Here is a 27,509-nt window from a genome sequence, read left to right as displayed (position 1 = left end):
ACACATTTTCTATGGGATTGAGGTCAGCGCTTTGTGATGGCCACTTCAATACCTTGACTTTGTTGTCCTTAAGCCATTTTGCCACAACATTGGAAGTATGCTTGCGGTCATAGTCCATTTGGAAGACACATTTGCGACCAAGCTTTAACTTCCTGACTGATATCTTGAGATGTTTCTTCAATATATCCACCTCATTTTCCTCCCTCATGATGCCATCTATTTTGTGAAGTTCACCAGTCCCTCCTGCAGCAAAGCACCCCCACAACATGATGCTGCCACCACCATCCTTCACAGTTGGGATGTTGTTCTTCGGCTTGCAAACATCCCCCTTTTTCCTCCAACCATAACGGTGGTCATTATGGCCAAATAGTTGTATTTAAGTTTCATCAGACCAGAGGACATTTCTCCAAAAAGTACGATCTTTGTCCCTATGTGCCGTTGCAAATTATAGTCTGACTTTTGTTATGGCGGTTTTGGAGCAATTGCTTTTTCTTTGCTGAGCGGCCTTTCAGGTTATGTCGATATAGGACTCGTTTTACTGTGGATATAGATACTTTTGAACCTGTTTCCTCCAGCATCTTCACAAGGTCCTTTGCTGTTGTTCTGGGATTGATTTGCACCTTTCACACCAAAGTACGTTCATCTCTAGGAGAGAGAACGCGTCTCCTTCCTGAGCGGTATGCCGGCTGCATAGTCCCATGGTGTTTATACTTGCGTACTATTGTTTGTACAGATGAACGTGGTACCTTCAGGCATTTGGAAATTGCTCCCAAGGATGAACCAGACTTGTGGAGGTCTACAATTGTTTTACTGAGGACTTGGCTGATTTCATTTGATTTTCCCATGATGTCAAGCAAAGAGGCACAGAGTTTGAAGGTAAACCTTGAAATACATCCACAGGTACACCTCCAATTCACTCAAATGATGTCAATTAGCCTATCAGAAGCTTCTAAAGCCATGACATCATTGGAATTTTCCAAGCTGTTTAAAGGCACAGTCAACTTACTGTATGTAAACTTCTGACCCACTGTGAATTATAAGTGAAATAATCTGTCTGTAAACAATTGTTGGAAAAATTATTTGTGTCATGCACAAAGTAGATGTCCTAACCGACTTGCCAAACTATAGTTAAACCTCTCTGGGATACCTGGCCAAAAGCCAGTGAAAATGCAGAGCACCAAATTCAAGTAAATTACTATAAAAATCAAACCTTCATGAAATCACACATGTAAGATACCAAATTAAAGCTACATGTGTTGTGAATCCAGCCAACATGTCAGATTTCAAAAAGGCTTTTCGGCGAAGCAAACAATGCTATTATCTGAGGGTAGCACCTCCGTAAACAAAGAGAGAAAATACATTTCAATCCTGCAGACGCGACACAACGCAGAAATAAAAATATAAATCATGCCTTACCTTTGACGAGCTTCTTTTGTTGGCACTCCAATATGTCCCATAAACATCACAAATGGTCCCTTTGTTCGATTAATTCCGTCGATATATATCCAAAATGTCCATTTAGTTTGTGCTATTGATCCAGAAAATCACCGGTTCCAACTTGCGCAACTTGAGTACAAAATACCTCAAAAAGTTACCTGTAAACTTTGCCAAAACATTTCAAACTACTTTTGTAATACAACTTTAGGTATTTTTTTAAGTAAATAATTGATTAAATTGAAGGCGGGATGATCTGTGTTCAATACAGGAAGAAAACAAACTGACGCTACCTTTCTGGGCACGCGCCTCTATCTAACAGTACACTTGAAGTGACCTTCGCTTTGAACAGGGCTACTTCTTCTTTACACAAAGGGAAAACCTCAACCAATTTCTAAAGACTGGTGACATCCAGTGGAAGCGATAGGAACTGCAAGAAGGTCCCTTAGAAATGGTTTCCCAATGAAAACCCATTGAAAAGAGAGTGACCTCAAAAGAAAAATCTGAATGGTTTGTCCTCGGGGTTTCGCCTGCTACATAAGTTCTGTTATACTCACAGACATGATTCAAACAGTTTTAGAAACTTCAGAGTGTTTTCTATTCACATCTACTAATAATATGCATATCTTATCTTCTGGGGATGAGTAGCAGGCAGTTGAGTTTGGGCATGCATTTCATCCGGACGTGAAAATACTGCTCCCGGTCACCAGGAAGTTAACAAGAAATTTGTGGAGTGGTTGAAAAACAAGTGTATGTAAACTTCATACTTCAACTGTATGCCCACACCTTTTTCTGATACTGTATGTTTTTCAAAATTTGATTAAAATGTACGACTTATAAAATGTCCACAGATGCCACTTCTCTACAGAGAACTCAAGCACCGGAGTGCTTTCTTTCCAATGTTCAGCATACACTAGAATTTTGCCCTGATGTCCTTGGTTGTGGGATTCTTTCAACTCACTTAGGGCTGGAATCAATCTGTATCCGTGTTATAGCTCGATTGAAATTTAAAGGCAATGTTCCAACGCTAAAGGAGACGGCAGTAAACGCTGCCAATGTCAGCTCAATCAGAAATTACCTTCGAATTTTAACTCGGATCTTCTGCAATATGGATTAAATCCAGCCCTTAGTTGCGCCACTTGTGACAATCTGTTTGGGTAATGTACTGTTTTTTCATACAAGACAAGCTCTGCCCTTAGAAGAAAAACACATTTAAATGGTTAGGTATTCAATTCAAGACTCAATAACAACACAATGGGTGTTCTGTGTTTTTATTCACCAGTCTCAGAGAAAAATGAAGAGCAATAGAATTCTGTACTCTTAAAAGCACATATTTTTCAGGCAAATAGACGGCCTTGTGTGTGTGAGGTTGTCTATATGTGTGTGGGTGTGTGTGTTTGTTTGGCTGTTGTTGCTTGTTCTTTGTCCTACCACTCTGAGCCATTGTGTTGTGTTCTGCTGAAGGACCAGAGTGTGAAAGACAAGGCACTGCAGAGTATGGCCTCCATGTCCTCGGCTCAGATCGTCTCTGCCACTGCCATCCACAACAAGCTGGGGCTCCCAAGACCCACCTTCCCTGGGGCGACAGGAGTAAGACACCCCTCACTAAACCCACATATTTTGTAACAATTGACTTGATGTGCATTGTGCTGTCCTGATTGTCCATTAATTTACTCTTCCCTAGTTTTGGCAGGGTATGATATCCACTGGCCAGCCTGGATCATCACAAGAGTAAGTCGTCCTAATGTGTCTTTTATTGAATTTTTATTTTTTTCACCTTTATTTAACCAGGTAGGCTAGTTGAGAACAAGTTCTCATTTGCAACTGCGACCTGGCGAAGATAAGGCAAAGCAGTGTGACACAGACAACAACACAGAATTACACGGAGTAAACAATAAACAAGCCAATAACACAATAAACAAATCAATGACACAGTAGAAAAAAGAAAGTATGTATACAGTGTGTGCAAAAGGCATGAGGGGATAGGCCATAGGAGCGAATAGTTACAATTTAGTAGATTAACACTGGAGTGATAAATGAGCAGATGATGATGTGCAAGTAGAGATACTGGTGTGCAAAAGAGCAGGAAAGTAAATAAAATAAAGTGTCTGTCTTGTTATTGATAATATACGATGATGAAGTAATAACTTAACTAATTTGTTAGCTCGATTTTATAACTTATCTAGCCAGTTCATTTTTTGTATTATTACAATAACCAGGTCAACTTCCTAATTGTGTCTTTTTATCTTCAGCATTAAGCCATTTTCCCAGCAGGCCTACCCCAGCCAGACAGCTGTAACAACCACCATCTCAGGTGAGGGTGCCCTTTTACCCAATCCACCTTATTTCTATCAGCTCATTTCACTTTATCTGAGGCCAACGCTCAAACAAAATGGCACCTATTGGCACCTCCAATGGCATCTATTACCAGGGCATTAATACTGTTACATGGCTAATGCTACTAGTGATATAGCTAATGGGTATCATGTTAGTGAGTGTATTTAACCAGGTAGGCCAGTTGAGAACAAGTTCTCATTTACAACTGTGACCTGGCCAAGATAAAGCAAAGCAGTGCGACAAAAAACAACAACACAGAGTTACACATGGGATAAACAAACGTACAGTCAATAACACAATAGAAAAAATCTATATACAGTGTGTGCAAATGGAGTAAGGAGGTAAGGCAATACATAGGCCATAGTAGCGAAGTAATTACAATTTAGCAAATTAAAACTGGAGTGATAGATACGCAGATGATGATGTGCAAATAGAAATACTGGTGTGCAAAAGAGCAAAAAACTAAATAAAAACAATATGGAGATGAGTTAGGCAGTTGGATGGGCTATTTACAGATGGGCTGTGTACAGCTGCAGCGATCGGTAAGCTGCTCAGATAGCTGATGCTTAAAGTTAGTGAGGGAGATATAAGTCTCCTACTTCAGCGATTTTTGCAATTCGTTCCAGTCATTGGCAGCAGAGAACTGGAAGGAAACGCAGCCAAAGAGGTGTTGGCTTTGGGGATGACCAGTGAGATACAGTGTCTTGCGAAAGTATTCGGCCCCCTTGAACTTTGCGACCTTTTGCCACATTTCAGGCTTCAAACATAAAGATATAAAACTGTATTTTTTTGTGAAGAATCAACAACAAGTGGGACACAATCATGAAGTGGAATGACATTTATTAGATATTTCAAACTTTTTTAACAAATCAAAAACTGAAAAATTGGGCGTACAAAGTTATTCAGCCCCCTTAAGTTAATACTTTGTAGCGCCACCTTTTGCTGCGATTACAGCTGTAAGTCGCTTGGGGTATGTCTCTATCAGTTTTGCACATCGAGAGACTGAAATGTTTTCCCATTCCTCCTTGCAAAACAGCTCGAGCTCAGTGAGGTTGGATGGAGAGCATTTGTGAACAGCAGTTTTCAGTTCTTTCCACAGATTCTCGATTGGATTCAGGTCTGGACTTTGACTTGGCCATTCTAACACCTGGATATGTTTATTTTTGAACCATTCCATTGTAGATTTTGCTTTATGTTTTGGATCATTGTCTTGTTGGAAGACAAATCTCCGTCCCAGTCTCAGGTCTTTTGCAGACTCCATCAGGTTTTCTTCCAGAATGGTCCTGTATTTGGCTCCATCCATCCATCTTCCCATCAATTTTAACCATCTTCCCTGTCCCTGCGGAAGAGAAGCAGGCCCAAACCATGATGCTGCCACCACCATGTTTGACAGTGGGGATGGTGTGTTCAGCTGTGTTGCTTTTACGCCAAACATAACGTTTTGCATTGTTGCCAAAAAGTACAATTTTGGTTTCATCTGACCAGAGCACCTTCTTCCACATGTTTGGTGTGTCTCCCAGGTGGCTTGTGGCAAACTTTAAATGACACTTTTTATGGATATCTTTAAGAAATGGCTTTCTTCTTGCCACTCTTCCATAAAGGCCAGATTTGTGCAATATACGACTGATTGTTGTCCTATGGACAGAGTCTCCCACCTCAGCTGTAGATCTCTGCAGTTCATCCAGAGTGATCATGGGCCTCTTGGCTGCATCTCTGATCAGTCTTCTCCTTGTATGAGCTGAAAGTTTAGAGGGACGGCCAGGTCTTGGTAGATTTGCAGTGGTCTGAAACTCCTTCCATTTCAATATTATCGCTTGCACAGTGCTCCTTGGGATGTTTAAAGCTTGGGAAATATTTTTGTATCCAAATCCGGCTTTAAACTTCTTCACAACAGTATCTCGGACCTGCCTGGTGTGTTCCTTGTTCTTCATGATGCTCTCTGCGCTTTTGACGGACCTCTGAGACTATCACAGTGCAGGTGCATTTATACGGAGACTTGATTACACACAGGTGGATTGTATTTATCATCACTAGTCATTTAGGTCAACATTGGATCATTCAGAGATCCTCACTGAACTTCTGGAGAGAGTTTGCTGCACTGAAAGTAATGGGGCTGAATAATTTTGCACGCCCAATTTTTCAGTTTTTGATTTGTTAAAAAAGTTTGAAATATCCAATAAATGTCGTTCCACTTCATGATTGTGTCCCACTTGTTGTTGATTCTTCACACAAAAATACAGTTTGATATCTTTATGTTTGAAGCCTGAAATGTGGCAAAAGGTCACAAAGTTCAAGGGGGCCGGATACTTTCGCAAGGCACTGTATACCTGCTGGAGCACGTGCTACGGGTAGGTGTTGTTAAGGTGACCAGTGAGCTGAGATAAGGCAAGGCTTTACCTAGCAAAGACTTATAGATGACCTGGAGCCAGTGGGTCTGGCGATGAATATGTAGCGAGGGCCAGCTGACTAGAGCATACAGGTCGCAGTGGTGGTATATGGGGCTTTGGTGACAAACCGGATGGCACTGTGATAGACTGCATCCAGGTTGCTAAGTAGAGTGTTAGAGGCTATTTTGTAAATGACATTGCCAAAGTCGAGGATCGGTAGCATAGTCAGTTTTACGAGGGTATGTTTGGCAGCGTGAGTGAAGGATGCTTTGTTGCGAAATGGAAAGCTGATTCTATGTTTAATTTTGTATTGGAGATGCTTAATATGAGGCGGCAGGGCAGCCTAGTGGTTAGAGCGTTGGACTAGTAACCGGAAGGTTGCAAGTTCAAACCCCCGAGCTGACAAGGAACAAATCTGTCGTTCTGCCCCTGAACAGGCAGTTAACCCACTAGGCCATCATTGAAAATAAGAATTTGTTCTTAACTGACTTGCCTAGTTAAATAAAATTAAAAAATAGTCTGGAAGGAGAGTTTACAGTCTAGCCAGACACCTAGGTATTTGTAGTTGTCCACATATAAGTCAGAACCGTCCAGAGTAGTGATGCTAGTGCGGGTAGCCATCGGTTGAAGAGCATGCATTTAGTTTTACTAGCGTTTAAGAGCAGTTGGAGGCCACGGAAGGAGTATTGTATGGCATCGTTTGGAGGTTTGTTAATACAGTGTCCAAAGAAGGGCCAGATGTATACAGAATGGTGTCGTCTGCGTAGAGGTGGATCAAAGAATCACCAGCAGCAAGAGCGACATGATTGATATATACAGAGAAAAGAGTCAGACTGAGAATTGAACCCTGTAGTACCCCCATAGAGACTGCCAGAGGTCCAGACAACAGGCCCATTTGACACACTGAACTCTATCTGAGAAGTAGTTGGTGAACCAGTTGAGGCAATCATTTGAGAAACCAAGGCTATCGAGTCTGCCGATGAGGATGTGGTGAATGACAGAGTCGAAAACCTTGGCCAGGTCAATGAAGACGGCTGCACAGTACTGTCTTTTATCGATGGCGGTTATGATATTGTTTAGTACCTTCAGCGTGGCTGAGGTGCACCCGTGACAAGCTCGGAAACCGGATTGCACAGCGGAGAAGGTACGGTAGGATTGAAAATGGTCAGTGATCTATTTTTTAACTTGGCTTTCGAAGACTTTAGAAAGGCAGGGCAGGATGGATATAGGTCTGTAACAGTTTGGGTCTAGAGTGTCTCCCCCTTTGAAGAGGGGGATGACTGCGGCAGCTTTCCAATCTTTAGGAATCTCAGATGTTTCGAAAGAGAAGTTGAACAGACTAGTAATAGGGGTTGCAACAATGGCTGAGGACAATTTTAGAAAGAGAGGGTCCAGATTATCTAGCCCAGCTGATTTATAGAGGTGCAGGTTTTGCAGCTCTTTCAGAACATCTGCTGTCTGGATTTGGGTGAAGAAGCAGCTGGGGAGGCTTGGACAAGTAGCTGCGGGGTGCGCGGCGCTGCTGGCCGGGGTTGGGGTAGCCAGGAGGAAAGCATGGCCAGCCATAGAGAAATGCTTCTTGAAATTCTCGATTATCGTGGATTTATCGGTGGTGACAGTGTTTCCTAGCCTCAGTGCAGTGGGCAGCTGGGAGGAGGTGCACTTATTCTCCATGGACTTGACAGTGTCCCAGAACTTTTGGGAGTTAGAGCTACAGGATGCAAATTTATGTTTGAAAAAGCTAGCCTTTGCTTTCCTAACTGACAGTGTGTATTTGTTTCTGACTTTCCTGAAAAGTTTCATATCACGGGGACTATTCGATGCTAATGCAGTACGGCACAGGATGTTTTTGTGCTGGTCGAGGGCAGTTAGGTCTGGAGTGAACCAAGGGCTATATCTGTTCTTAGTTCTACATTTTTTGAAAGGTGCATGCTTATTTATGATGCTGAGGAAATTACTTTTAAAGAACAACTCGGCATCTTCTACTGACGGGATGAGGTCAATATCCTTCCAGGATACCCGTTCCAGGTTGTTTAGAAAGGCCTGCTTGCAGAAGTGTTTTTAGGGAGCGTTTGACAGTGAAGAGGTGGTCGTTTGACCGTGGACCCATAACGGATGCAGGCAATGAGGCAGTGATCGCTGAGATCCTGATTGAAAACAGCAGAGATGTATTTGGAGGTTAAGTTGGTCAGGATAATATCTATGAGGGTGCCCATATTTATGGATTTAGGATTGTACCTGGTGGGTTCCTTGATAATTTGTGTGAGATTGAGGGCATCTAGCTTAGATTGTAGGACGGCCGGGGTGTTAAGCATATCCCAGTTTAGGTCACCTAACAGAACGAACTCTGAAGATAGATGGGAGGTAATCAATTCACATATGGTGTCCAGGGCACCGCTGGGAGCAGCTAATCAGCTAAGACAACAACAACAGGTAAAATGGCGATGAATGGGCAGAGAGGGTCAGTTAACTACACACATGGCCTGAGTTGGAGGCTGGGGCCAACAGATAAACAAAAATGGAGTACTGTGATTAATGAACAGTCCAGCAGGCATCAGCTATGTAGCAAGGTGATCATAGGGTCCAGTGAACAACAATAGATGAAACAGGGAAGCCGTTAGGTAGTCGTTACTACGCTAGCAAGCGGGGGACATGGCGTTCATAAAGTTAGCAGGCCGGGGCTAGCAGATGCGTCTTCACCGACGTCCGACTAGGGTCGGTTGAGGGCACATCGGACAGAATTACTACGGCAGCTTCGGGGCTGGGCCACTCAGTAGCAGCTTGCTATCTGCGATGATCTGGAGTAATGGTCCAGAGCTTACGGCAGGAATCTGGTGTTGTAGTGGAGAAAAGTAGTCCGATATGCTCAGGGTTGATATCGCGCTGTGCAGACTGGTGGGTATTATCCAGGCTAAAAGCGGCTAGTGTCTGAGCTAAAGGTAAAGGCCGCTAGCAGTGGCTAACAATGACTAAATAGCTAGTAAATAATTAGCTAGTTAGCATCTGATGGCTAGCTTCTGATGGAGTTTCAGATCCGTATCACATTGGGTGAGGCGGGTTGCCGGAAGGTATATTTAATTTAAATATAAATGTATTATATTGAAATATTTACACAAATTGTTTTTTTTTGTTTTTTTACACGGGACAATGACAAAACACGTTTGCACTGCTACGCCATCTTGGATTGCCTAGTGCCTGTAAACGGTGGATAGTGAGGTGACAGTGTTGTGTGTAATCCCCCAGCGTACGAGCCCCCCACGGCTACAGCCCCGGCCTGGCAGGGACGCTCCATTGGGACCACCAAACTCAGACTGGTGGAGTTCTCTGCCTTCCTGGAGCAGCAGAGAGACCCTGACACCGTGAGTTACATGCCCTACTGTCTTCCTTCCCACACACAGAAAAACCCACCTGGGTAAACCCGTACTTGTTTCTCAGACAGCATCCCAAACCAGACCAAAGCAGACCAAACTAGTGCCGTTTCCTGAGGTCAACCATACTTCCTCAAACTGGTGTATGTCTTCACACACTCTCTCAGACAAAAAAGGTAAAACAAGCAAAGCAGAATCCCTCCAAATACCAAAGTGACTCTGGAACATACAGGTAAGTGCCAAAATAAAGGAAACACCAACATAAAGTATCTTAATAGGGCGTTGGGCCACGAGCCAGAAAGCTTCACTGTGCCTTGGCATAGAGTCTACAAGTGTCTGAAACACTTTTGGAGGGATGCGACATCATTCTTCCACAAGAATTTCCATCATTGATGGTGGTGGAAAACGTTGTCTCAGGCGCCGCACCAGAATCTCCCATAAGTGTTCACACACACCTTTTAAACCCCCTATGCTCCTTTGAGACCCCTATTTCAAAATAACAGATCTCTTCTAGCCATGGTAGCCAAAATAACAGATCTCTTCTAGCCATGGTAGCCAAAATAACAGATCTCTTCTAGCCATGGTAGCCAAAATAACAGATCTCTTCTAGCCATGGTAGCCAAAATAACAGATCTCTTCTAGCCATGGTAGCCAAAATAACAGATCTCTTCTAGCCATGGTAGCCAAAATAACAGATCTCTTCTAGCCATGGTAGCCAAAATAACAGATCTCTTCTAGCCATGGTAGCCAAAATAACAGATCTCTTCTAGCCATGGTAGCCAAAATAACAGATATCTTCTAGCCATGGTAGCCAAAATAACATCTCTTCTAGCCATGGTAGCCAAAATAACATCTCTTCTAGCCATGGTAGCCAAAATAATGGGCAACTGTGTATTTTTATACAGGACCCTAACCTAAGCATGATAGGATGTTAAATGCTTAATTAACTCAGGAACCACACCTGTATGGAAGCAGTTGCTTACAATATACTTTGTATCCCTCATTTACTCAAGTGTTTTCTTTATTTTGGCAGTTAACTGTATATCCAGTTTGTCATTTTGTCACTATTTGTTAGCTGTTGCATTTTTACTTGTGTTGACATTTATCTTGGGTTAGTGAGCTATCCTAGACCAGTGTTTATACTGCTACAGTGCCTTCGGAAAGTATTCAGACCCCTTGACCTTTTCCACATTTTTTACGTTACAGCCTTATTCTAAAATGGATTTTTTTTTAAAGCGTAAGGGGCTGTAACGTAACAAAATGTGGAAAAGGTCAAGGGGTCTGAATACTTTCCGAAGGCACTGTATGTCTGGGCAATGTTACAATGAAGTAAAATAATTTCGCTATATTTCTTTAATTGAACCTTTATTTTATCAGGGAGTCATACTGAGACTAAGGTCTCTTTTACAAATGAGCCCTGAATTACATTAATTACAGAAAATACATACATGAAAATACAAAATGTAAGCAGAAAGAAAGAAAGAAAAACAAAGACCATCAGTAAAAATGTTATCATTCTGAATTGGCCTAGAGGCAACAAAACATCAAAGATTGTTCAACAAATAAGTTGCAAAAAAAAAACAAGCTGAATTAGGTCTGACCTCAATTAATTGACTGGTTGATTGTTTGTTTGTTAGGCTGTTAGCCGACCAAGATTGTTTTAGTCGAGCAGTAACAAATATATATACACACCGGGCCTCCCACTCATCTTTCTATTCTGGTTAGAGCCAGTTTGCGCTGTTCTGTGAAGGGAGTAGTACACAACTTTGTACGAGATCTTCAGTTTCTTGGCAATTTCTCGCATGGAATAGCCTTCATTTCTCAGAACAAGAATAGACTGAAAATGATAAACTTGGATTAGCTAACATAACATGCCATTGGAACACAGAGATAATGGTTGCTGATAATGGGCTTCTCTACGCCTATGTAGATATTCCATAAGAAATCTGCCATTTCCTTGGTGGCCTCTCGGGTGGTGCAGTGGTCCAAGGTGCTGCTTTGCAGTGCTAGCTGTGCCACTAGAGATTCTGGGTTCGAGTCCAGGCTCTCTCTCCGAGACCGGGAGACCCATGGGGCGGCGCACAATTGGCCCAGCGTCGTCCGGGTTACGGGAGGGTTTGGCCGGCAGGGATATCCTTGTCTCATCGCGCACTAGCGACTCTTGTGGCGGGCCAGGCGCAATGCACGCTGACATGGTCACTAGGTGTACGGTGTTTCCTCCGACATATTGGTGCGGCTGGCTTCCGGGTTGGATGGGCATTGTGTCAAGAAGCAGTGCGGCTTGGTTGGATTGTGTTTCAGAGGACGCGTGGCTCTCGAGCTTCACCTCTCCCGAGTCCGTACGGGAGTTGCAGCGATGAGACAAGACTGTAACTACTACCAATTGGATTCCACGAAAAATTGGGGAGAAAAAGGGGTAAAAATAAAAATCAGCCATTTCCAGCTACAATAGTCATTTACAACAATGTCAACACTGTATTTCTGATCAATTTGATGTTATTTTAATGGACAAATGTTTTTATTTAAAAAACAATTATATTTCTAAGTGACCCCAAACTTTTGAACGGTAGTGTGTGTGTATATATACAGTGGGGCAAAAAAGTATTTAGTCAGCCACCAATTGTGAAAGTTCTCCCACTTAAAAATATGAGAGAGGCCTGTAATTTTCCTCATAGGTACACTTCAACTATGACAGACAAAATGAGAAAAAAAATCCAGAAAATCACATTGTAGGATTTTTTATGAATTTAATTGGAAATTATGGTGGAAAATAAGTATTTGGTCAATAACAAAAGTTTATCTCAATACATTGTTATATACCCTTTGTTGGCAATGACAGAGGTCAAACGTTTTCTGTAAGTCTTCACAAGGTTTTCACACACTGTTGCTGGTATTTTGGCCCATTCCTCCATGCAGATCTCCTCTAGAGCAGTGATGTTTTGGGGCTGTTGCTGGGCAACACAGACTTTCAACTCCCTCCAAAGATTTTCTATGGGGTTGAGATCTGGAGACTCGCTAAGCCACTCCAGGACCTTGAAATGCTTCTTACGAAGCCACTCCTTCATTGCCCGGGCGGTGTGTTTGGGATCATTGTCATGCTGAAAGACCCAGCCACATTTCATCTTCAATGCCCTTGCTGATGGAAGGAGGATTTCACTCAAAATCTCACGATACATGGCCCCATTCATTCTTTCCTTTACACGGATCAGTCGTCCTGGTCCCTTTGCAGAAAAACAGCCCCAAAGCATGATGTTTCCAACCCCATGCTTCACAGTAGGTATGGTGTTCTTTGGATGCAACTCAGCATTCTTTGTCCTCCAAACACGACGAGTTGAGTTTTTACCAAAAAGTTAATCTGACCATATGACATTCTCCCAATCTTCTTCTGGATCATCCAAATGCTCTCTAGCAAACTTCAGACGAGCCTGGACATGTACTGGCTTAAGCAGGGGGACACGTCTGGCACTGCAGGATTTGAGTCCCTGGCGGCGTAGTGTGTTACTGATGGTAGGCTTTGTTACTTTGGTCCCAGCTCTCTGCAGGTCATTCACTAGGTCCCCCCGTGTGGTTCTGGGATTTTGGCTCACCGTTCTTGTGATCATTTTGACCCCACGGGGTGAAATCTTGCGTGGAGCCCCAGATCGAGGGAGATTATCAGTGGTCTTGTATGTCTTCCATTTCCTAATAATTGCTCCCACAGTTGATTTCTTCAAACCAAGCTGCTTACCTATTGCAAATTCAGTCTTCCCAGCCTGGTGCAGGTCTACAATTTTGTTTCTGGTGTCCTTAGGCAGCTCTTTGGTCTTGGCCATAGTGGAGTTTGGAGTGTGACTGTTTGAGGTTGTGGACAGGTGTCTTTTATACTGATAACAAGTTCAAACAGGTGCCATTAATACAGGTAACGAGTGGAGGACAGAGAAGCCTCTTAAAGAAGGTCTGTGAGAGCCAGAAATCTTGCTTGTTTGCAGGTGACCAAATTCTTATTTTCCACCATAATTTGCAAATAAATTCATAAAAAATCCTACAATGTGATTTTCTGGATTTTTTTTCTTCTCATTTTGTCTGTCATAGTTGAAGTGTATCTAATGATGAAAATTACAGGCCTCTCTCATCTTTTTAAGTGGGAGAACTTGCACAATTGGTGGCTGACAAAATACTTTTTTTGCCCCACTGTATATATTTGCGCCCATCTCAGTGAACTAATCCACTGTGGAGGCCTAGAGTAAAACCTGGTCGGATGCTCCATGTGATGCAATTGAGAGGTCATGCAGGGGCCAAATTTTGAGCTCTGTACCACATAGCCATGCACCTCCCAAATTTTGTAACACTGCGGAGGAGTCTGTATAGCTCCGCATTAACATGATTGGTTGATGGTAGGTGGGGGCGGTACATCTTGTATAAACACAAACTCACTTCCTTGAAAACAACTATGCACTGCTCCGTGAAGCGCAAGAAGATTTGGATAGAACTTTGATTAACCACATGACAATGATTTTGAAAAACTGTTTCACGAAACTGGTACGCAGATCGTTAGAAATGGTAAGATAAATTGGCATTCCACATGAGAAAGGTTGCTGACTCCTCGTATAGCCTATTACCGGCAACTTCAGGAGAGTAATGGCAGAATCTGCGAAAGCCAGTGTAACGGATGTGAAACGGCTAGCTTAGTTAGCGGTGGTGCGCGCGAAAATAGCGTTTCAATCGGTGACGTCAATTGCTCTGAGACCTTGAAGTAGTAGTTCCCCTTGCTCTGCAAGAGCCGCGGCTTTTGTGGAGCGATGGGTAACGATGCTTCGTGGGTGACTGTTGTTAATGTGTGCAGAGGGTCCCTGGTTCGCGCCCGGGTATGGGCGAGGGGACGGTCTAAAGTTATACTGTTACACCAGCAGGAGCAGAAGGATAATAATTGGGTCAGGTTTTTTTTCTGGTGATCTAGATCTCTGGCACCCGCTTGAGTCATCAAACCATAAGCTTGAAGCATCAATGCACATAGTTGATTTCATTAAAACACATTGGGTGTGTCTATATATGGAAAAATACACATTTAAAAATGGAGCAATCGATTTGTCAAAAGAACAGACAACTTTTGGTCGACCAAAAGTCGGTAATAGGCTATGCGAACCAAAGGAATTACCAGGGTTAGCCATCCCTGAGACTGGGTGTGGATGAATGTCTAAAGTTTAGTAATGATGTTAGGACTTTTTGTAAAAGGGCTTTATAAATTAAAACGTATCAAGCTATGTGACATCAAAGATATATATATTAATACATTTGTTATGACAACACAATACTAGTGACCTTGTCAAGAGGTTAAAATTTTTTAGAGCCGGCTTCCCAGATGTAGATTAACTCTAGTCCTGGACTAAAAATCATTCTCAATGGAGATCATCTATTGAAAACTATTTTAGTCCAGGACCAGGATTAATCTGTGTCTGGGGAACCAACTCTAAGGGTAATTGAGAAGTACTAAAATAATGCTAATAGAAGTAATCTATCTAAACCGTCTGTTTCCTCTCTCTCATCAGTACAACAAACACCTGTTTGTGAGCATTGGACAGACCAACTACTCGTACAGCGATGCCCTACTGGAGGCTGTGGACATCCGTCAGATCTACGACAAGTTCCCAGAGAAGAAGGGAGGACTGAAGGAGCTCTTTGGAAAGGGTCCTCACAACTCCTTCTTCCTGGTCAAGTTCTGGGTGAGTCTCATGGCACAAGGTCATTAACTGTGAATGGTTGTAAAAGGTGCATTGTCTAGTTTGCTGCTCTATAACGTGTCTTGAATAAAATCCAGGCCGTAATTGTCCACACAATTTGGCTTCACAATACACACATGATTGACATCTAAACAAACAACATTAATGATACATAAACTCAGAAAAAAAGAAACATCCTCTCACTGTCAACTGCGTTTATTTTCAGCAAACCTAACATGTGTAAATATTTATATGAACATAACAAGATTCAACAACTGAGACATGAACTGAACAAGTTCCACAGACATGTGACTAACAGAAATTGAATAATGTGTCCCTGAACAAAGGGGGGGGGGGGGGGGGGTCAAAATCAAAAGTAACAGTCAGTATCTGTTGTGGCCACCAGCTGCAGGTAGCCTAGTGGTTGGTAGTCTAGTGGTTAGAGTGTTGGGCCAATAACCCGAAAGGTTGCTAGATCGAATCCCCGAGCTGACAAGGTAAAAATCTGTCGTTCTGCCCCTGAACAAGGCAGTTAACCCACTGTTCCTAGTCTGTCATTGTAAATAAGAATTTGTTCTTAACTGCCTTGCCAAGTTAAATAAAAGTTCAATTTAAAAAAGAAAAAGTACTGAGGTGCATCTCCTCCTCATGGACTGCACCAGATGTGTCAGTTCTTGCTGTGAGATGTTACCCTACTCTTCCACCAAGGCACCTACAAATTCCCGGACATTTCTGTGGGGAATGGCCCTAGCCATCACCCTCCGATCCAACAGGTCCCAGACGTGCTCAATGGGATTGAGATCCGGGCTCTTCGCTGGCCATGGCAGAACACTGACATTCCTGTCTTGCAGGAAATCACGCACAGAACAAGCAGTATGGCTGGTGGCATTGTCATGCTGGAGGGTCATGTCAGGATGAGCCTGCAGGAAGGGTACCACATGAGGGGGATGTCTTCCCTGTAACGCACATTGTTGAGATTGCCTGCAATGACAACAAGCTCAGTACGATGATGCTGTGACACACCGCACCAAACCATGACGGACCCTCCACCTCCAAATTGATCCCGCTCCAGAGTACAGGCCTCGGTGTACCGCTCATTCCTTCAATGATAAACGTGAATTCGACCATCACCGCTGGTGAGACAAAACCATGACTCGTCAGTGAAGAACACTTTTTGCCAGTCCTGTCTGGTCCAGCGACGGTATGTTTGTCCCCATAGGCGACGTTGTTGCCGGTGATGTCTGGTGAGGACCTGCCTTACAACAGGCCTTCAAGCCCTCCGTCCAGCCTCTCTCAGCCTATTGCCGACAGTCTGAGCACTGACGGAGAGATTGTGCATTCCTGGTGTAACTCGGTAGTTGTTGTTGCCATCCTGTATCTGTCCCGCAGGTGTGATGTTCGGATGTACCGATCCTGTGCAGGTGTTGTTACATGTGATCTGCCACTGCGAGGACGTTCAGCTGTCTGTCCTGACTCCCTGTAGCGCTGTCTTAGGCGTCTCACAGTATGGACATTGCAATGTATTGCCCTGGCCACATCTGCAGTCCTCATGCCTCCTTGCAGCATGCCTAAGGCACGTTCAAGCAGATGAGCAGGGACCCTGGGCATCTTCTGGTGTTTTTCAGAGTCAGGAGAAAGGCCTCTTTAGTGTCCTAAGTTTTCACAACTGTGACCTTAATTGCCTACCGTGTGTCTTAACGACCTTCCCACAGGTGCATGTTCATTAATTGTTTATGGTTCATTGAACAAGCATGGTAAACAGTGTTTAAACCCTTTACAATGAAGATCTGTGAAGTTATTTGGATTTTTACGAAATAAGACAGGGTCCTGAAAAAGGGAAGTTTTTTGTTGTTGCTGAGTTTACAAGTACAGTGCCTTCAGAAAAGATTCACACCGCTTGACTTTTTCCAAATGTTGTTGTTTTACAATTTAAAATGGATAAAATTATTTTATTGTTTTTTGTCATTGGCCTACACAAAATACCCCATAATATCAAAGTGGAATTATGTTTCTTGAAATTTGTAGAAATATATTAAAAATAAGACATTTCAGCTTTTGAGTAAATTGGTATTCAACCCCTTTGTTATGGTAAGCCTAAATAAGTTCAGGAGTATGCATTTTCATGGACTGTGTGCAATAATAGTGTTTAACATGATTTTTTAATGACTACCTCATCGCTGTAGCGCACACTTACAATTATCTGTAAGGTCCCTCAACCACAAAGACCAGGTAGGTTTTCCAATGCCTTGCAAAGGTCACATATTGATATATGGGTATAAAAAAGCAGACACTGTGAATATCCCTTAGAGCATAGTGAAGTTATTAATTACACTTTGGATGGTGTATCAATACACTCAGTCACTACAAAGATAGATGTCCTTCCTAACTCAGGTGCCGGAGACGAAGGAAACCGCACAGGGATTTCACCACGAGGCCAATGGTGACTTTAAAACAGTTACAGAGTTTAATGACTGTGATAGGAGAAAACTGAGGATGGATCAACATCATTGTAGTTACGCCACAATACTAACCTAAATGACAGAGTGAAAAGATGGAAGCTTATTCCAAAACATGCATCCTGTTTGCAACAAGGCACTAAAGTAATCCTGCAAAACACTAAAGTAATACTGCAAAAGAAGTTACTTTTGTCCTGAATAGAAGTTAAGTTTGGGCCAAATCCAATACAACACATTAGTAAGTACCACTCTCCATATTTTCAAGCACAGTGTTGGCTACATCATGTTATGGGTATGCTTGTAATTGTTAAGGACTGGGTTGTTATTCAGGATAAAAAACAGAATGGAGCTAAGCACAGGCAAAATTTGAGAGGAAAACCTGTTTGTCTGCTTTCCACCAGACATTGGGAGATTAATTCACCTTTCAGCAGGACAATAATCTAAAACACAAGTCCAAATCTACACTGGAATTAATTACCAAGAAGACAGTTAATGTTCCTGAGTGGCCAAGTTAAAGTTTTTTCTTAAATCTGCTTGAAAATACCTGAAAATGATTGTCTAGCAATGATCAACAACCAATTTGACAGAGCTTTATAAATAATAATGAGCAAATGTTGCAAACTCTAGGTGTGGAAGCTCTTAGAGACTTGCCCAGAAAGACTCACAGCTGTAATCCCTGCCAAAGGTGCTTATACAAAGTATTGACTCAGGGGTGTGAATACTTATATAAATGAGATATTTCTGGATTTCATTTTAAATACATTTGCAGACATTTCTAAAAACATGTTTTCACTTTGTCATTATGGGGTATTCTGTTTGAATGGGTGACATTTTATATTTAATTCATTTTGTATTCAAGCTGTAGCACAATAAAATGTGAAATAAGTCAAGGGGTATGAATCATTTCTGAAGGTACGTATATGCATCATGAGTGAAATCATGAGTGAAACCAAGCAAATGGGTTTGTGTTTGAATGTGTGTGCGTATGTATGCGTATCATATCAAATCAAATTTTATTTGTCACATGCTTCGTAAACAACAGGTGTAGACTAACAGTGAAATGCTTACTTACGGGCCCTTCCCAACAATACATCCCTAGGGGCTGATGTGGTAGCATTGAGGCTTTGTTTGAACACCTGCCTACCTCCTGACAGGTGTGAGAGATTGGGGCAAACTAAGGAGATTGCAGCAGCTTCCTACCAATGGAGTCTCTCTCTCTAAGCGCAAATATCAACTGGTGCCATTCTCCACAGCCTTACTTACTATTACATCCTATAGAGTCTATTGGCCAAAATATTTGGTTTCAGAAGCAACATTAACATGTTAGAACTCCTTACCTCTGTTTCCTTCTGTTACATGCATGCTGGTTCTCTATTTAAGATACACAATAAAATCCCTTTACTTTGTACAACTCGAACATATTTTCATAATCTACAGTCAACTGATATGTTTTCAAACGGGACCATATTAATTGACGTGCACATGAATACAATTCAAATTTAAAAACGCAAACAAGAGGATGAGTCTCTCTTCAGACATTAGTGAAGAGCCACTGCATCTGAATTTCAAACGTGGACACCCACACTCTAAACAATAGCCCTCCTCTCATCATTATAGGCCTTAATAACACGCTGACTTAATGAAGGAGCAATGTATTTCTTTGTACAAATTATGGTTCTCTCTTTTCTTGACAGGCCTTCCTCTTCAGAGGACTCTTATTACATAGACTCTTATCAGGCTATTTCTAAAGATACAGTACATCCTGTGCCATTCAATATTCCTAAAGCCTCTTTTGGTCTCAAAATATTATTGGACAGCAATGCTTACTGGTAGATGGCTACTCCACTCATTCTCAGGATACACACATGCCAAATAATATGGTTGCAAGTATTGCCATGAGTCACTAGAGGGCCTCGCTGCCTTAGTATCTTTACATCATGGATCATCAACTAAATTCAGCCACAGGCCGATTTCTTTTTCCTGAGTGGATGGTCAGGGGGCCGTCCACTCAAGTAGACTGCAAATTGACCGCAAGAAGCCCAAACGGATATAATATTTGACTAAAACATGATGACTGTACCTAATAAACAGGTAATTTAGTATATGTGATTGGATACATGTAAGCAAGGTTTGAAACAATTTAGTACTGGGTCGGACCCCCCTTTGTCTCCAGAACACACAGAATTTTTTGGGACATGGAAATGTTTCTCAATTGATATCAAGCAGTGGCGGCTCCTTAGAGGAGGACAGGGAGGACCATCCTCAGTGAATTTCAAAAAAATAAAATAGTGAAACATTAAAAAGTTCTCCTTTTTAGGTAAAACTGTCCTAAATATATTCACGTCACCAAATAATTGATTAAAACACTGTTTTGCAATGAAGATCTACAGTAGCCTCAACAGCACTCTAGGTAGCACCCTGGTGTAGCCAGAGGACAGCTAGTTTCCATCCTCCTTTGGGTTAATGGACTTCAATACAAAACCTAGGAGGCGTTTGGTTCTCAGCCCCTTCCATAGACTTACACAGTAATTATTACAACTTCCAGAGGAAGTCCTCCAACCTATCAGAGCTCTTGTAGCATGAACTGACATGTTGTCCACCCAATCAAAGGATCAGAGAATGAAAGCATAAACTACAGCTAGGTTATGGTCACAGACATCTGATGTGTTGTGCACTGAAGTCTATAAGTGAAGGGAAAAGGTGAGAGGAAGAGAGCATGTAGATGCGAGAAGGAATTATTTAACGAGCAAAAGGATCATGCTGTTTGTATGTGGCTGCTCTGAAAGTGAACTGTGTTTGCCTGTGATCGAGAGCGTATTCATTCCCGTTTTGTTTGCAAATGAGTGGAGTAGCCATCAACACAATCGGTGGGATAAACATACCTGAATTTGTCCAATAGAAACTCTTGTTTCTGTTGGACTAATGATTACACCCTAGATTAGCTAGATGCAGGCAAGAGTGTGCAAGCTGGTATTGAATGTCACTGTCTGTCACCTTGATTAGTCTAATATTTCTCTCACGTTGTAAACTTTCATTCATAAACTAGGTTGTGGCAACCTCATGATGGGTATAGGGAAAATGTGAGTATCATGTATTATCTTAAACCTATTGATGTTACATTAAGCTAAGTGAATGGAATATGAATGACCGTCATCCAGTATGCTTTAATAGAAATAAGGCAATGCTCATAATGAATTATTGTCCTCCCTCATCTTAAACGTTACCGACCGCCACTGGTATCAAAGGACCTGAAGTGTGCCAGGAAAACATTCCCCACACCATTACAGCACCACCACCAGCCTGTACCATTGACACCAGGCAGGATGGGGCCATGGACTCATGTTGCTTACGTCAAATCCTGACTCTGCCATCACATGACGCAACAGGAACCAGGATTTGTCGGACCAGGCGATGTTTGTCCACTCCTCAATTGTCCAGTGTTGGTGATGGCGTGCCCACTGGAGCCACTTCTTCTTGTTTTTAGCTGATAGGAGTGGAACCCGGTGTGGTCGCTTCAATAGCCCATCTGTGACAACGACCAACGAGTTGTGTGCACCGTGATGCCGTACTGCACACCACTGTTGTACTGCACTGTTATTTGCCTATTTATGGGCCGCCTGTTAGCTTGCACAATTCTTGCCATTCTCCTTCGACCTCTCATCGAGTCTTTGACCTCAGGACTGGATGTTTTTATTTGTCGCACCTTTCTCGGTAAACCCTAGGCACTGTTATGCGTGAAAAGCCCAGGAGGCCGGACGTTTCTGAGATACTAGAACCGGCGTGCCTGGCATCGATGCTCATACCATGCACTATCTATGTGTGGGAATACTTTGGAACAGATTTGTTTTTACAGTCTTATGATTTTAAATGAGGTTTTTTGCACAGAAAACTTGGGGGGCAAATAAAATCACCAGCGGGCCGCCAGTTGGATAACCCAGCTGTACAGCCAAGTTATATTAGTCCTCTTGAGACTTAAAGAAAATCTATTTTCATTTAAACATTTGTATGTGTTTTGTAGTAAACATTTAACTCATTGCTTTGCTGGTGTTAGTCAACATTTGTTTGACTATGTAGTTTATTCTCTATATGACTTGCCTAGTTAAATAAAATAAAGGTAATTCAAATACATGTTGTGTTGTCCTGATGCAGGCTGACCTGAACTGTAACATCCAGGATGACTCTGGGGCCTTCTACGGTGTGAGCAGCCAGTATGAGAGCTCTGAGAACATGACCATCACGTGCTCTACCAAGGTGTGCTCCTTCGGCAAGCAGGTGGTCGAGAAGGTCGAGGTGAGTCCTAGGGCTCTATTCAGTCTGTAAAGCTGAAGCATTACAGTTTACGTGATAGAAATGTAAAGGTAACTTCTGATTGAGATGACATAAGCAGCGTTTACCCTGAATAAAGTCTCCACTAAAGTGGGAACATTGCCTTTACATATCAATAACGCTGAAGATCCACGTTATAGCTTGATTGAAATTTAAAGGGTATGTTCCACGTTTGCGGGTAAACGCTGCATATGTCGGCTCAATTGGAAATGACCTTTCAATTTGAACGTGTATCTTCTGTGATACGAAGTGAATCCAGCTCTTAGTCCTACACGCACACACACCACTGTGTGCTTGGTGGAGAAGCAACTATTAAAAATTACACGACTCATATTCCTTACCTACTTTTATGCTTGTGTTTCTCACAATTGCTGTGCTGTACCTCTTATTTGATCGTGGTGGACATTGTTCCCTCCACTTATTATTCTTGTGAAGAGCTGTACTCTGTGATCTCTCTCCCCCCCCTTCAGACGGAATATGCCTGCTTCGAGAATGGACGCTTTGTCTACAGGATAAGCCGCTCCCCCATGTGTGAATACATGATCAACTTTATCCACAAACTCAAACACCTGCCTGAGAAGTACATGATGAACAGTGTCCTAGAGAACTTCACTATCCTATTGGTAAGGATAGCCTGTTCAGTCAGTATGCTTGTATACTAGTGTTTGTGTCTGTGTGTCTCACACTGCATTTATCTTGTGCTTCAGGTGGTGACTAACAGAGAAACACAGGAGACGATGCTGTGCATGGCGTGTGTGTTTGAGGTGTCGAACAGCGACCATGGAGCTCAACATCACATCTACCGGCTAGTCAAGGAATAAGAGACTGATTCAGTAGAAACGTGCTGGGACAAACTATCACCGATCTACCTGAAGGACAGCTTCTGAAGAATGGAGGGAAGACATTGAAGGACGAATTCTTAGTAATTGACAGAGATAAATCGCTGTTGTGATTGGTTGGTTGTGAGAGTGACATGAGGCAACCCGCCCAGTGAAACACACCTTCAGAAAGACAACCTTATGGAAAGTGGCTGTGCCTCTACACAAATCCCACCCACAATGTCCTTGGGTTACATTGGGGTGAAGTTTCTAATGGATAATATCATTATATTTGTATTTCGTATGTATATTTGTATGAGTGCAGCTGTCAATTTGTGGTACAGTTGTGTGGTGTCATTTTTCCAGACCTGGTCATATCTATGGTGTACATATGAAGGGGCATTGTGTAACATAGGAAGATGTACTGTGGATTACATTTGGAAGCTATCTGTTTTCTGCATTTTATACTGTAGTCATCACAATTATGAACCAATACAGATCTAAGCCTTTCTTAATTGGATAAATATAAAACATTATACAGTTACTACATACAGTGCCTTCGGAAAGTATTCAGACCTGTTGACTTTTTCCTCATTTTGTTACTTTAATCAATTTTAGAATAAGGCTGTAAAGTGTTTTTTTCTCATCAATCTACACACAATACACCATAATGACAAAGCAAAAACAGGTTTTTAGAAATTGTTGCTAATTTCTAAAAATATTTTCAGGTCTCCAGAGATGTTTGATCAGGTTCAAGTCCGTGCTCTGGCTGGGCCACTCAAGGACATTCAGAGACTTGTCCCGAAGCCAATCCTGTGTTGTCTTGGCTGTGTGCTTAGGGTCATTGTCCTGCTGGAAGCTGAACCTTCACCCCAGTCTGAGGTCCTGAGCACTCTGGAGCTGGTTTTCATCAAGGATCTCTCTATACTTTGCTCCGTTCATCTTTCCCTCGAACCTGACTAGTCTCCCAGTTCCTGCCTCTGAAAAACATTCCCACAGCATGACGCTGCAACCACCATGCTTCACCTCCAGGTTTCCTCCAGACAGGTTTCCTCTTGACATTCAGGCCAAAGGGTTCAATCTTGGTTTCATCAGCCCAGATAATCTTGTTTCTCATGCTCTGAGAGTCTGTAGGTGCCTTTTGGCAAACTCCAAGCGGGCTGTCATGTGCCTTTTACTGAGGAGTGGCTTCCATCTGTCCACTCTACCATAAAGGCCTGATTGGTGGAAGGATACAGAGGTGTTTGCCCTTCTGGAAGGTTCTCCCATCTCTACAGAGTAGCTCTGTCAGAGTGACCATCGGGGTCTTGGTCACCTCCCTGACCAAGGTCCTTCTCCCCCGATTGCTCAGTGTGGCTGGGCGGCCAGCTCTAGGAAGAGTCTTGGTGGTTCCAAACGTCTTCCATTTAAGAATGATGGCGGCCACTGTGTTTGTGGACATCTTCAATGCTGCAGACATTTTTTTTAGAACCCTTCCCCAGATCTGTGCATCGACACAATCCTGTCTCAGAGCTCTACGGACAATACCTTCGACCTCGTGGCTTGGTTTTTGCTCTGACATGCACTGTCAACTGTGGGATCGTATATAGACAGGTGTGTACCTTTCCAAATCATGTCCAATCAATTGAATTTACCACAGGTGGACTGAAAAATCATCAAGAAATCAATGGAAACAGGATGCATCTGAGCTCAATTTCGAGGCTCATAGCAAAGGGTCTGAATACTTTTATAAATAAGGTATTTCTGATTTTAATAAATTTGCAAAATGTCAAACCTGTTTTTGCCTATTCATTATCAGGTATTGTGTGTAGATTGCTGAGGATTTTTTTTTTCATTTAATAAATTTTCGAATAAGGCTCAAATGTAACAAAATCTGGAAAAAGTCAAGGGGTCTGAATACTTTCCGAATGAACATCACTATCACAAATATTTTCCAAAGAAAAAAGGTTTTACATTTGGGATAACATAGCAAATGCTAAACTACTGTATGATGAAGACAGGTTACAGTTACAATTCCAGGGACATTAAGAGTATAAATAAGATTCAGGTACCACTTTGCATCATATCCCCTGTGCCCAACTAAAGAGAAAAAGCACTGATGACACTAAAGCAAGACAATGCATGGCAGAGACCAGAGATTCCTCCTAAATGATCTTTTCTCTAAGCTGCTACGGTTTTACCCCGAATGACAATGAAGCAAAGAATTCACATATTGAAAATGAAAGCACTGTACTACCATAGTTCCCCGTCCCAAAGCACTTAGTTCCTCTGTATGGTTATGTGGGGTAGAGTCAAACTTTACTTCTCAGTGACTGAGGAACACAGTAGTTAAAACACTCGCACATATTAATCTTTGGGTGTTCTTGGTTCTGGATGCTATTCAGCCTTATTTTGCCCGCCAATCTGTGGCCTACACTAAAGCTGGACTTGTTATTAATGGAACTGCCACGTCTGTTTGCAATATAACAACAACAAAGAAGGTACTGCAAACAACTATGCCCCCCCCCACCCCACCACCACCACCACCACCACCACATCATTGCACACGCGATAGAACAGCAGAATATGTACTGTAAAGAAATGTTTTGCAGGATGTGTGACGTTCCTCACCTCCACTTTGTCAGCAAAACAAAAACAATAACGTCCGTGGGGTGGACAGTGGCGCTGTTTCCCCTACTGCGGATTGCATCTTTAACCTTGGCGGTAGGGAATGGCATCCTTACAGATACTATAACTACCACGAAATGTGAGCTCTTTCCTAAGCTGGAGGACAGCCCTGTTATTCTCATACATCCCAGTGTTGCATGTACAGTGCCTTAGTAACTTTTCCCCAATGGCATCTGGTTTGCTTGGATGGAAATGCATAACATTAGTGATGTTTCATGTTGGTCATTATAGATACACAACTGTCAGTTTTACATGTACACATTTCACCTTGTTTTACAAGATAATGATGCTAAGTTATACATTGATTATTACAATAAACAAGTTTCATGTGTAATAGCAGTAATAACTTTGCCTTGTCTATCAAAAACCAAAAATATGGAGACATGTCAGGTGTGCATTTGTCGCCTGCACTATTATAAAGTGCCTTTGGTTATGACTTTACATCTTAGAAAAGGTTTAAAAGAAGCAAAACCAAAAAGTTAAAGAAATGGCGGACGAGATCACCAGAATGCCTTTATCAATATCTTTCTCTGTAGAACTGTATTCATTACCACAACAATTAGACTATTTGGGAAAAGATAGTACCCTTAGATGCATGTTCAGTCTTTTCAATAGTTATGGGTCAAAAGATCCCTCTGCGAAGGTTCATTTGATATCACTGTCACAGTAAATCAACTGTTATCATACCATATGCACACTAACATTACAGTCCATAAAACATAATGCAGTATGTTAGTGTTGCTGAAGACAAATGGATCAGGCAGGGTTCATGTCATGTTAAGAGGACCTTTGACCTGTGTTCTAATTTATTAATAATTGGGACTAGATTATGGTGTGAGAAACACAGACCACCACTACAGTAGTTTCTGTTTGAATGTGTTCTATGTAGGCTATACTTACAATGCTTTTGTGATGACTCCAGTTTAACCAGAGTCAAGCCTGTTGGTTTCGCTGTTGGGCTCCCAGTATGTCAGTCCTGTCAACCAAAAGATACGTTTTTGGAAAATATAGTTATTTTAAAATAGAGTCTTTTTTTACACAAACGTCAGCAGCTAAGATCTGGGTTGTGTGTTATTTGTCTGTAGGTACTGGTACCTTTCTGTCTATTTTTTTTTTCAAAACAGGCTTTAATTTTTCTCAAGTTTGGATGGCAACCTCAGAACATTGTGTGCAGAGAATTGTTAAAGGTTATTTGTATAAAGAGACAAGAATATGGAAAAAGACTGTGTTTTTACTGTACTGGGTCTAGTCTTTGCTTTGTAAGTTTTTCTTCATTGCTAAAATGTTAGATATTTTATAGCTTTCTAGAAATGTTGTATGCATATTATATCAAATTAAAATAAATATTTAATTCTGTTTCTGAATGATAATGAATGATAATTTCTCACAAACGTCAATTAACCTCTCTGAAATGATTTTAGTATTACTTATTTTGCTGGAACATACAATGCTCCTAATGCACAACAGGGGGAGCTCTATGCCAAAGAATCGGGCTTGGCAACCTGTGATAATGTTGACCTATTCACACACATGAGAATAAATAGTAACTCCACTTTTTTTTCTTGATCTTCGAAATGGCAATCCTCTTTCAATACAGCTAGCTCCTGGCTATGTTGATGTTGGAGAATACCCTGCCTGACATGATTATAACCTCCAGCCTGGGGTTTTATGTAGTGTTTCATCAACAAACTTGGCCTGTCATCAGCTGTCAGGATCACAGGAGGATAAACCGACCGGGACCAATGACGAGCTGTGATTCTGGCCAGGGCTGTAGGGAATTAACATATACACACCCAGACAACTAAAGACCTCTGCAATAACCACAGACAAATCCTTGTTTTATGAAAATATGTTTTTCGTTCATATGTCTTTGCGGGAAGTGGTTTGGTTGGGGTGTTATAGAGGGCAGAGATAAATTATCTTCTGAGCAGCTCCATTCATATTTTTTAAATGTATTTTGCTTGCTTGCTTTGTTGTTTCTGCAGAAGACCAGATCAGAAGTCTTCGAGATGTGAAATAA

At 42.0% G+C, this 27,509-nt stretch overlaps 1 protein-coding gene across 3 annotated transcripts in view; it reads left to right on the top strand.

The window, feature by feature from the left end:
• Nucleotides 1-26,845, top strand: part of LOC110498779 (transcriptional enhancer factor TEF-1) — a 96,830-nt gene extending 69,985 nt beyond the window's left edge. For all 3 annotated transcript variants that reach the window (XM_090211406.1, XM_090211399.1, XM_021575409.3), the window contains 8 exons: nt 2,899-3,024; nt 3,119-3,165; nt 3,687-3,748; nt 9,402-9,517; nt 15,052-15,225; nt 21,828-21,968; nt 22,475-22,627; nt 22,712-26,845. In XM_090211406.1, the coding sequence (XP_090067532.1) occupies nt 2,899-3,024; nt 3,119-3,165; nt 3,687-3,748; nt 9,402-9,517; nt 15,052-15,225; nt 21,828-21,968; nt 22,475-22,627; nt 22,712-22,825 (933 nt within the window). In that variant the 3' untranslated portion in view covers nt 22,826-26,845. The remainder of the gene's footprint in view (nt 1-2,898; nt 3,025-3,118; nt 3,166-3,686; nt 3,749-9,401; nt 9,518-15,051; nt 15,226-21,827; nt 21,969-22,474; nt 22,628-22,711) is intronic.
• The last annotated feature ends 664 nt before the right edge of the window (nt 26,846-27,509 follow it).

The sequence above is a fragment of the Oncorhynchus mykiss genome, chromosome 2, assembly GCF_057628025.1.
Source record: "Oncorhynchus mykiss isolate SJ-2025 chromosome 2, ASM5762802v1, whole genome shotgun sequence".
In the NCBI taxonomy this organism is placed as follows: Eukaryota; Metazoa; Chordata; class Actinopteri; order Salmoniformes; family Salmonidae; genus Oncorhynchus; species Oncorhynchus mykiss.
The sequence above is the reverse complement of the archived record's forward strand: the minus strand, read 5'-3'. Positions and strand labels throughout refer to the sequence as shown.